The 12,605-nt window shown below is 48.1% G+C and overlaps 1 protein-coding gene across 3 annotated transcripts in view; it reads left to right on the forward strand.

Annotated features, from left to right (window-relative positions):
- The window catches only part of ZSWIM5 (zinc finger SWIM-type containing 5), a 134,264-nt gene that overhangs the window by 77,227 nt on the left and 44,432 nt on the right, over positions 1 to 12,605 (forward strand). For all 3 annotated transcript variants that reach the window (XR_013262144.1, XM_077450799.1, XM_077450800.1), the window contains exons 2-3: positions 10,213 to 10,569; positions 12,156 to 12,304. Coding sequence is in view for 2 of the 3 variants with exons in the window: in XM_077450799.1 (XP_077306925.1) it covers positions 10,213 to 10,569; positions 12,156 to 12,304 (506 nt within the window). In the remaining variant the exon portion in view is untranslated. The remainder of the gene's footprint in view (positions 1 to 10,212; positions 10,570 to 12,155; positions 12,305 to 12,605) is intronic.

Here is a 12,605-nt window from a genome sequence, read left to right on the forward strand (position 1 = left end):
TAATGAATACTCGGAGTACCGGGCTGTAATGTGCGGTGCTGATCCGGTTATCCTGGTAATGAATACTCGGAGTACCGGGCTGTAATGTGCGGTGCTGATCCGGTTATTCTGGTAATGAATACTCGGAGTACCGGGCTGTAATGTGCGGTGCTGATCCGGTTATTCTGGTAATGAATACTCGGAGTACCGGGCTGTAATGTGCGGTGCTGATCCGGTTATTCTGGTAATGAATACTCGGAGTACCGGGCTGTAATGTGCGGTGCTGATCCGGTTATTCTGGTAATGAATACTCGGAGTACCGGGCCGGTTATGTGCAGGGCTGATCCGGTTATCCTGGTAATGAATACTCGGAGTACCGGGCTGTAATGTGCGGTGCTGATCCGGTTATCCTGGTAATGAATACTCGGAGTACCGGGCTGTAATGTGCGGTGCTGATCCGGTTATTCTGGTAATGAATACTCGGCGTACCGGGCTGTAATGTACGGTGCTGATCCGGTTATCCTGGTAATGAATACTCGGAGTACCGGGCTGTAATGTGCGGTGCTGATCCGGTTATCCTGGTAATGAATACTCGGAGTACCGGGCTGTAATGTGCGGTGCTGATCCGGTTATTCTGGTAATGAATACTCGGAGTACCAGGCTGTAATGTACGGTGCTGATCCGGTTATCCTGGTAATGAATACTCGGAGTACCGGGCTGTAATGTACGGTGCTGATCCGGTTATCCTGGTAATGAATACTCGGAGTACCAGGCTGTAATGTACGGTGCTGATCCGGTTATTCTGGTAATGAATACTCGGAGTACCGGGCCGGTTATGTGCGGTGCTGATCCGGTTATCCTGGTAATGAATACTCGGAGTACCGGGCTGTAATGTATGCTGCTGATCCGGTTATCCTGGTAATGAATACTCGGAGTACCAGGCTGTAATGTACGGTGCTGATCCGGTTATCCTGGTAATGAATACTCGGAGTACCAGGCTGTAATGTACGGTGCTGATCCGGTTATCCTGGTAATGAATACTCGGAGTACCGGGCTGTAATGTACGGTGCTGATCCGGTTATTCTGGTAATGAATACTCGGAGTACCGGGCTGTAATGTACGGTGCTGATCCGGTTATTCTGGTAATGAATACTCGGAGTACCGGGCTGTAATGTGCGGTGCTGATCCGGTTATTCTGGTAATGAATACTCGGAGTACCGGGCCGGTTATGTGCGGTGCTGATCCGGTTATCCTGGTAATGAATACTCGGAGTACTGGGCTGTAATGTACGGTGCTGATCCGGTTATTCTGGTAATGAATACTCGGAGTACCGGGCCGGTTATGTGCGGTGCTGATCCGGTTATCCTGGTAATGAATACTCGGAGTACCGGGCTCTAATGTGCGGTGCTGATCCGGTTATTCTGGTAATGAATACTCGGAGTACCGGGCTGTAATGTACGGTGCTGATCCGGTTATCCTGGTAATGAATACTCGGAGTACCGGGCTGTAATGTACGGTGCTGATCCGGTTATCCTGGTAATGAATACTCGGAGTACCAGGCTGTAATGTACGGTGCTGATCCGGTTATCCTGGTAATGAATACTCGGAGTACCGGGCTGTAATGTGCGGTGCTGATCCGGTTATTCTGGTAATGAATACTCGGAGTACTAGGCTGTAATGTATGGTGCTGATCCGGTTATCCTGGTAATAAATACTCGGAGTACCGGGCCGGTTATGTGCGGTGCTGATCCGGTTATCCTGGTAATGAATACTCGGAGTACCGGGCTGTAATGTGCGGTGCTGATCCGGTTATCCTGGTAATGAATACTCGGAGTACCGGGCTGTAATGTGCGGTGCTGATCCGGTTATTCTGGTAATGAATACTCGGAGTACCGGGCTGTAATGTACGGTGCTGATCCGGTTATCCTGGTAATGAATACTCGGAGTACCGGGCTGTAATGTACGGTGCTGATCCGGTTATCCTGGTAATGAATACTCGGAGTACCGGGCTGTAATGTGCGGTGCTGATCCGGTTATTCTGGTAATGAATACTCGGAGTACCGGGCTGTAATGTACGGTGCTGATCCGGTTATCCTGGTAATGAATACTCGGAGTACCAGGCTGTAATGTACGGTGCTGATCCGGTTATCCTGGTAATGAATACTCGGAGTACCGGGCTGTAATGTACGGTGCTGATCCGGTTATCCTGGTAATAAATACTCGGAGTACCGGGCTGTAATGTACGGTGCTGATCCGGTTATCCTGGTAATGAATACTCGGAGTACCGGGCTGTAATGTACGGTGCTGATCCGGTTATCCTGGTAATGAATACTCGGAGTATCGGGCTGTAATGTACGGTGCTGATCCGGTTATCCTGGTAATGAATACTCGGAGTACCGGGCTGTAATGTGCGGTGCTGATCCGGTTATTCTGGTAATGAATACTCGGAGTACCGGGCTGTAATGTACGGTGCTGATCCGGTTATCCTGGTAATGAATACTCGGAGTACCGGGCTGTAATGTACGGTGCTGATCCGGTTATTCTGGTAATGAATACTCGGAGTACCGGGCCGGTTATGTGCGGTGCTGATCCGGTTATCCTGGTAATGAATACTCGGAGTACCGGGCCGGTTATGTGCGGTGCTGATCCGGTTATCCTGGTAATGAATACTCGGAGTACTAGGCTGTAATGTATGGTGCTGATCCGGTTATCCTGGTAATAAATACTCGGAGTACCGGGCCGGTTATGTGCGGTGCTGATCCGGTTATTCTGGTAATGAATACTCGGAGTACTAGGCTGTAATGTACGGTGCTGATCCGGTTATCCTGGTAATAAATACTCGGAGTACCGGGCCGGTTATGTGCGGTGCTGATCCGGTTATCCTGGTAATGAATACTCGGAGTACCGGGCTGTAATGTACGGTGCTGATCCGGTTATTCTGGTAATGAATACTCGGAGTACCGGGCTGTAATGTACGGTGCTGATCCGGTTATCCTGGTAATGAATACTCGGAGTCCCGGGCTGTTATGTGCGGTGCTGATCCGGTTATCCTGGTAATGAATACTCGGAGTACCGGGCTGTAATGTACGGTGCTGATCCGGTTATCCTGGTAATGAATACTCGGAGTACCAGGCTGTAATGTACGGTGCTGATCCCGTTATCCTGGTAATAAATACTCGGAGTACCAGGCTGTAATGTACGGTGCTGATCCGGTTATCCTGGTAATAAATACTCGGAGTACCGGGCCGGTTATGTGCGGTGCTGATCCGGTTATCCTGGTAATGAATACTCGGAGTACCAGGCTGTAATGTACGGTGCTGATCCGGTTATTCTGGTAATGAATACTCGGAGTACCGGGCTGTAATGTGCGGTGCTGATCCGGTTATCCTGGTAATGAATACTCGGAGTACCAGGCTGTAATGTACGGTGCTGATCCGGTTATCCTGGTAATGAATACTCGGAGTACCAGGCTGTAATGTACGGTGCTGATCCGGTTATCCTGGTAATGAATACTCGGAGTACCAGGCTGTAATGTACGGTGCTGATCCGGTTATTCTGGTAATGAATACTCGGAGTACCGGGCTGTAATGTGCGGTGCTGATCCGGTTATCCTGGTAATGAATACTCGGAGTACCAGGCTGTAATGTACGGTGCTGATCCGGTTATCCTGGTAATGAATACTCGGAGTACCAGGCTGTAATGTACGGTGCTGATCCGGTTATCCTGGTAATGAATACTCGGAGTACCGGGCTGTAATGTACGGTGCTGATCCGGTTATCCTGGTAATGAATACTCGGAGTACCGGGCTGTAATGTACGGTGCTGATCCGGTTATCCTGGTAATGAATACTCGGAGTACCGGGCTGTAATGTGCGGTGCTGATCCGGTTATTCTGGTAATGAATACTCGGAGTACCGGGCTGTAATGTACGGTGCTGATCCGGTTATCCTGGTAATGAATACTCGGAGTACCAGGCTGTAATGTACGGTGCTGATCCGGTTATCCTGGTAATGAATACTCGGAGTACCGGGCTGTAATGTACGGTGCTGATCCGGTTATCCTGGTAATAAATACTCGGAGTACCGGGCTGTAATGTACGGTGCTGATCCGGTTATCCTGGTAATGAATACTCGGAGTACCGGGCTGTAATGTACGGTGCTGATCCGGTTATCCTGGTAATGAATACTCGGAGTATCGGGCTGTAATGTACGGTGCTGATCCGGTTATCCTGGTAATGAATACTCGGAGTACCGGGCTGTAATGTACGGTGCTGATCCGGTTATTCTGGTAATGAATACTCGGAGTACCGGGCCGGTTATGTGCGGTGCTGATCCGGTTATCCTGGTAATGAATACTCGGAGTACCGGGCCGGTTATGTGCGGTGCTGATCCGGTTATCCTGGTAATGAATACTCGGAGTACCAGGCTGTAATGTACGGTGCTGATCCGGTTATCCTGGTAATGAATACTCGGAGTACCAGGCTGTAATGTACGGTGCTGATCCGGTTATCCTGGTAATAAATACTCGGAGTACCAGGCTGTAATGTACGGTGCTGATCCGGTTATCCTGGTAATAAATACTCGGAGTACCGGGCCGGTTATGTGCGGTGCTGATCCGGTTATCCTGGTAATGAATACTCGGAGTACCAGGCTGTAATGTACAGTGCTGATCCGGTTATTCTGGTAATGAATACTCGGAGTACCGGGCTGTAATGTGCGGTGCTGATCCGGTTATCCTGGTAATGAATACTCGGAGTACCAGGCTGTAATGTACGGTGCTGATCCGGTTATCCTGGTAATGAATACTCGGAGTACCAGGCTGTAATGTACGGTGCTGATCCGGTTATCCTGGTAATGAATACTCGGAGTACCAGGCTGTAATGTACGGTGCTGATCCGGTTATCCTGGTAATAAATACTCGGAGTACCGGGCTGTAATGTACGGTGCTGATCCGGTTATTCTGGTAATGAATACTCGGAGTACCGGGCCGGTTATGTGCGGTGTGGTGTTTTGTATGATGGGGATCCTTGCTGTGAAGTTCAGGGATTGTGTATTTGGTGGGATCCGGTTTGGCACAGGATGATGGGAGTATTACTTCTCTCTGCTCTGGTGATAATCTGGTTTCCTGTAACCCATAAATGTCCCTTTCCATCCCCACCCCCTCTGTGCTGTTCTCTTCCAATCATCCGTCTTCTGACTTGTCCCAATTATTGACCATTTACCATCATATGTCCCATGAGGGGGGGGAGGGGGCAGGGATCGCTCAGGGCCACGCGATGGTTGTGTCTGTCACTTCTCTCAGCCTGCTGTGTGACAGTGCGGGGTCCTGACATTGCATCGGCCCGGGGCGGGAGAGGAAGGGGTGAATTGTGCTCTCCACACAGGGAGATTATTGGAAGAAAACATCTCCATTCCTGACAGGCCTCTCCACAAGTTCCCAATCTAATATGTTTTCCTACTGCTTGTTTAAACACAGTTAATTAGGCGATGACCGTCATGTGACCCGCGCCGTGTATATCCCATCCGTATGGCTGCAGGAATATACAGGCCTTGGTGAGCAGCCCCCTCCCCCCACCTCCCTGGACCTGTGCCCCCTCCCTGGACCTGTGCCCCCCCACCACCACCTCCCTGGACCTGTGCCCCCTCCCCCCACCTCCCTGGACCTGTGCCCCCTCCCCCACCACCTCCCTGGACCTGTGCCCCCTCCCTGGACCTGTGCCCCCTCCCCCACCACCTCCCTGGACCTGAGCCCCCTCCCTGGACCTGTGCCCCCTTCCCCCACCACCTCCCTGGACCTGTGCCCCCCTTCCCCCACCACCTCCCTGGACCTGTGCCCCCTTCCCCCACCACCTCCCTGGACCTGTGCCCCCTCCCCCCACCACCTCCATGGACCTGTGCCCCCTCCCCCCACCACCTCCCTGGACCTGTGCCCCCTTCTTCCTGGACCTGTGTCCCCTCCCCCACTTCCCTGGACCCGAGCCATTATAGACCCCGGATCTCTCCATAAAGAGGACCCGTCACCCCCTATTACTGTCACATGGGATGTTTACATTCATTATAGACCCCGGATCTCTCCATAAAGAGGACCCGTCACCTCCTATTACTGTCACATGGGATGTTTACATTCATTATAGACCCCAGATCTCTCCATAAAGAGGACCCGTCATCTCCTATTACTGTCACACGGGATGTTTACATTCATTATAGACCCCGGATCCCTCCATAAAGAGGACCCGTCACCTCCTATTACTGTCACATGGGATGTTTACATTCATTATAGACCCCGGATCTCTCCATAAAGAGGACCCGTCACCTCCTATTACTGTCACATGGGATGTTTACATTCATTATAGACCCCGGATCTCTCCATAAAGAGGACCCGTCACCTCCGATTACTGTCACATGGGATGTTTACATTCATTATAGACCCCGGATCTCTCTATAAAGAGGACCCGTCACCCCCTATTACTGTCACATGGAATGTTTACATTCATTATAGACCCCGGATCTCTCCATAAAGAGGACCCGTCACCTCCTATTACTGTCACATGGGATGTTTACATTCATTATAGACCCCAGATCTCTCCATAAAGAGGACCCGTCATCTCCTATTACTGTCACACGGGATGTTTACATTCATTATAGACCCCGGATCTCTCCATAAAGAGGACCCGTCACCTCCTATTACTGTCACATGGGATGTTTACATTCATTATAGACCCCGGATCTCTCCATAAAGAGGACCCGTCATCTCCTATTACTGTCACATGGGATGTTTACATTCATTATAGACCCCGGATCTCTCCATAAAGAGGACCCGTCACCTCCTATTACTGTCACATGGGATGTTTACATTCATTATAGACCCCGGATCTCTCCATAAAGAGGACCCGTCACCTCCTATTACTGTCACATGGGATGTTTACATTCATTATAGACCCCGGATCTCTCCATAAAGAGGACCCGTCATCTCCTATTACTGTCACACGGGATGTTTACATTCATTATAGACCCCGGATCTCTCCATAAAGAGGACCCGTCACCTCCTATTACTGTCACATGGGATGTTTACATTCATTATAGACCCCGGATCTCTCCATAAAGAGGACCCGTCATCTCCTATTACTGTCACACGGGATGTTTACATTCATTATAGACCCCGGATCTCTCCATAAAGAGGACCCGTCACCTCCTATTACTGTCACATGGGATGTTTACATTCATTATAGACCCCGGATCTCTCCATAAAGAGGACCCGTCATCTCCTATTACTGTCACACGGGATGTTTACATTCATTATAGACCCCGGATCTCTCCATAAAGAGGACCCGTCACCTCCTATTACTGTCACATGGGATGTTTACATTCATTATAGACCCCGGATCTCTCCATAAAGAGGACCCGTCACCTCCTATTACTGTCACATGGGATGTTTACATTCATTATAGACCCCAGATCTCTCCATAAAGAGGACCCGTCACCTCCTATTACTGTCACATGGGATGTTTACATTCATTATAGACCCCGGATCTCTCTATAAAGAGGACCCGTCACCCCCTATTACTGTCACATGGGATGTTTACATTATAGACCCCGGATCTCTCCATAAAGAGGACCCGTCACCCCCTATTACTGTCACATGGGATGTTTACATTCATTATAGACCCCGGATCTCTCCATAAAGAGGACCCGTCACCTCCTATTACTGTCACATGGGATGTTTACATTCATTATAGACCCCGGATCTCTCCATAAAGAGGACCCGTCACCTCCGATTACTGTCACATGGGATGTTTACATTATAGACCCCGGATCTCTCCATAAAGAGGACCCGTCACCCCCTATTACTGTCACATGGGATGTTTACATTCATTATAGACCCCGGATCTCTCCATAAAGAGGACCCGTCACCTCCTATTACTGTCACATGGGATGTTTACATTATAGACCCCGGATCTCTCCATAAAGAGGACCCGTCACCTCCTATTACTGTCACATGGGATGTTTACATTCATTATAGACCCCGGATCCCTCCATAAAGAGGACCCGTCACCTCCGATTACTGTCACATGGGATGTTTACATTATAGACCCCGGATCTCTCCATAAAGAGGACCCGTCACCCCCTATTACTGTCACATGGGATGTTTACATTCATTATAGACCCCGGATCTCTCCATAAAGAGGACCCGTCACCTCCTATTACTGTCACATGGGATGTTTACATTATAGACCCCGGATCTCTCCATAAAGAGGACCCGTCACCTCCTATTACTGTCACATGGGATGTTTACATTCATTATAGACCCCGGATCTCTCCATAAAGAGGACCCGTCACCTCCGATTACTGTCACATGGGATGTTTACATTATAGACCCCGGATCTCTCCATAAAGAGGACCCGTCACCTCCTATTACTGTCACATGGGATGTTTACATTATAGACCCTGGATCTCTCCATAAAGAGGACCCGTCACCCCCTATTACTGTCACATGGGATGTTTACATTCATTATACACCCCGGATCTCTCCATAAAGAGGACCCGTCACCCCCTATTACTGTCACATGGGATGTTTACATTCATTATAGACCCCGGATCTCTCCATAAAGAGGACCCGTCACCTCCTATTACTGTCACACGGGATGTTTACATTCATTATAGACCCCGGATCTCTCCATAAAGAGGACCCGTCACCCCCTATTACTGTCACATGGGATGTTTACATTATAGACCCCGGATCTCTCCATAAAGAGGACCCGTCACCCCCTATTACTGTCACATGGGATGTTTACATTATAGACCCCGGATCTCTCCATAAAGAGGACCCGTCACCTCCTATTACTGTCACATGGGATGTTTACATTCATTATAGACCCCGGATCTCTCCATAAAGAGGACCCGTCACCTCCTATTACTGTCACATGGGATGTTTACATTCATTATACACCCCAGATCTCTCCATAACGAGGACCCGTCGCCTCCTATTACTGTCACATGGGATGTTTACATTCATTATAGACCCCGGATCTCTCCATAAAGAGGACCCGTCACCCCCTATTACTGTCACATGGGATGTTTACATTCATTATAGACCCCGAATCTCTCCATAAAGAGGACCCGTCACCCCCTATTACTGTCACATGGGATGTTTACATTCATTATAGACCCCGGATCTCTCCATAAAGAGGACCCGTCACCCCCTATTACTGTCACATGGGATGTTTACATTTATTATAGACCCCGGATCTCTCCATAAAGAGGACCCGACTTCACACCTATATCTTACCCTAGCTTGGCAATGAGGGCTAATAAATGTTTTGGTTCCCCTCACAACTACTTATCTCTGCAATACTGAACCTGATATCACATGGACTAGATGTGTCAGATAACATGCCAGCAACTGGACCCCCAGTCAGTGTTTTACATGCGCAAAAGTAGCAAAAAAACCCTTATGCCCTGTACACACGACCGGTTTTCCCGTCGCAATAAACTCTGAAAGTTTTTCTGCTGGAATTCCGCTCAAGCTGTCTTGCATACACACGATCACACCAAAGTCCGATCGTTTAGAACGTGGTGACGTGCAACACGTGCAATGGGACTAGAAAAAGCAATTTCAATAGCCAGTAGCTTCCGTCTTGTACTTGCTTCAGAGCATGTGTAGTTTTTGGTTCATCGGAACAGCACACAGACGAGCGGTTTTCCCGATAGGAATTGGTTCCGTCGGAAATATTTAGAACATGTTCTATTTCTAAGTCCGTCAGAATTTTCAACGTAAAAAAGTCCGATGGGGCCCACACAAGGTCGGAATATACGATGAAAAGCTCCCACCTGACTTTTTCTGTCGTACTTTCCGCTCCTGTGTACGCGGCATTAGATGTAGCCAATTTATGAATATCACATAAATAAGATGAATGCAGCAGAAGCAGGGAGATTCTTGCACTGCAGGTTCTCAGGTACAGCTTCCCCCTCCAGCAAGGAGAACGTTGATCAGCACAGCAGTGACATCACCGAATCTCACTCATTAAAGGGATTGGATGGTGCTTTCATTGCTCAGTAATTACTTGTACAAAATGTTTACACCTTACATTCTCACCAGTGATGATCAGCCCTGTGTTACCCACATTAATATAGGTATATGTAACCTAGAACTGAGCTTTGACTATGATCCGATCATGTATGATGTAGACCAGGTTTGTTCTGCAGTACGACTTACCTTCTCCCCTTTCTACCTCCAGGTTTTCACCTAAGCGGTACGGTGACGGAGCCGGCGACTCAGTCTGAGCCAGAAGCCACCTACAAAGTAGCCATCAGCTTCGACCGCTGCAAGATCACCTCAGTGACCTGTGGCTGCGGCAACAGGGACATTTTCTACTGCGCCCACGTAGTGGCGCTCTCGCTCTACCGGATCCGCAAGCCAGACCAGGTCAAACTGCGTCTTCCCATCTCAGAGACCCTCTTCCAAATGAACAGAGACCAGCTGCAGAAGTTTGTCCAGTACCTGATCACGGCGCACCATACGGAGGTGCTTCCCACGGCTCAGAAACTGGCTGACGAGATCTTGTCCTCCAATTCCGAAATCAACCAAGTGCACGGTGAGTAGTGCGCCGCCGACTCTGCTCGCCTGCAAGCCTGATTATGCACTTCGGCTTCGGAAGATTCCCCTCCCCCCTTCATGACCAGGCCATTTTTTTGCTATTCAGCACTGCGGTACTTTATCTGGTAATTGCGCGGTCGTGTAACGCTGTACCCAAATGACACATATACTTTTTTTTCACACAAACAGACATTTCTTTTGGTTATTTGATCACAACTGGGTCTTTCTGTTTTTGCTGTGCTATAAATGAAAATAGAGTTACATTTTTGGAAAAAAAACAAAACAATATTTTTTACTTTCTGCTATCAAACACATCCAAAAAATAAAGTCCCAATACGTGTATATTGATTGGTTTGCGTGAAAGTCTACAAATGAGATATGCTGTATACTGGAATTTTTTTTTCTTTTTTATACTACTTATGACAGCGATTAGTGACTTATAGTGGGGATTGTGACAGTGCGGCGGAAAATCTGACACTAACTGACACTGACATCACCAGTGACACTAATACATTGATCAGTGCTAATACTATACACCAGGGATATGCAATTAGCGGACCTCCAGCTGTTGCAGAACTACAAGTCCCATGAGGCATAGCGAGACTCTGACAGTCATAAGCATGACACCCAGAGGCAGAGGCATGATGGGAGTTGTAGTTTTGCAACAGCTGGAGGTCCGCTAATTGCATATCCCTGCTATACACTGTCACTGTACTAATGACACTGGCTGGGAAGGGGTTAACAGGAGTTAAATGTGTACTTAACTAACCCCTCTCAAATTTCCCCTTTTTGGAAAGTTGACAGCCCAAAGTATTTAGTAAGAGGCATGGCAACATGTTTAAAGTTGTCGTTTTTTTTTGTCACTTTTTTTTGGGGGAAAATTAAAAAATAATAGATTTTTTCCACAATTTTTTTTTTTATCATAATGTGTGTGGCGGTGATCAGGGACACTGACTGGTGACAGTATGTAATTTAAAAAAATATATATTTTATTTAGTTACATTTGTTTTTCTTTTAAAAAAAATTTCCAGAGCAATAGTGTTACCATTTTTTTTTTATAATTATTATTTTTAATTATTATAATTATTATTATTTTTTTACAGCTGATTGTGTATAGTAGTGAATTTCACTGGTATAAGCAACCTTTTGTACTGAATGAAACTGATTTATTCCGTGTGTTGTGATTAGCTGTGATTGGCCACAGTTAAATACATAGTACGGAGAGGATGTGATTTGCCCGGTCTGTACCATGTGATGACATTGACCAATCACAGCTAGCAACACAATTGTACACGTTGGTTGGCATGAAAGGAAGCCATTCATTGTTTACAATTTTGTCATGTGTTGTGTTGTGATTGGTCACAGCGTTCACATGGTACCGGCAGTGGCCCGGTACTGACCAGTCATCGACTGTGCCCGATTGTGCCGCAGCTGCATACGAGACGCGTTTCGGGAGGACGTCATGTGACGTCCACCACCCGGATCGATGAAATTGGTTCATTGAAACCTCCCATTTATGTAAATACAGTTCTTGTCTTTGTGTATTGATATGAGAGTCTGTAAGTTGCTTGTGTCTGCTTCCAGGGGCCCCCGATCCCACCGCCGGGGCCAGCATCAATGATGAAAACTGCTGGCACTTGGATGAAGAGCAAGTCAGGGAACAGGTGAAGCTCTTCCTGTCTCAGGGTGGATACTACAGCTCGGGAAAACAACTCAACTCCATGTTCGCTAAGGTAAAGCTTTAAAGGTGCCTTAAAGGCGAAGTCCACCTTTCGCAGCATGTTACATGTACCTGTGTTTAGGGTGGAAAGTGCAACGTGTTCCTGCTCCTGCAACCTCAACCCCCCCCCCCCCCCCTCCCCTCCCCTCCCCCGATCCCCGCCTCAGTGGGAAAGGGGATCTTCTCCCTGTACTCGCCATTAGGATTCAAAAACAGCGGCAACCTACGAAGCTCCGCCCACACAGCTGTTTCTTTCACAGTTTTCTGTAAAATGAATAAACTACAACTACCGGCAGCCACTGCGGCAGCCGACT

This window comes from Lithobates pipiens, unplaced genomic scaffold, assembly GCF_037356315.1.
Source record: "Lithobates pipiens isolate NorthernLeopardFrog02 unplaced genomic scaffold, aLitPip1_a1.2 Scaffold_23, whole genome shotgun sequence".
NCBI lineage: Eukaryota > Metazoa > Chordata > Amphibia > Anura > Ranidae > Lithobates > Lithobates pipiens.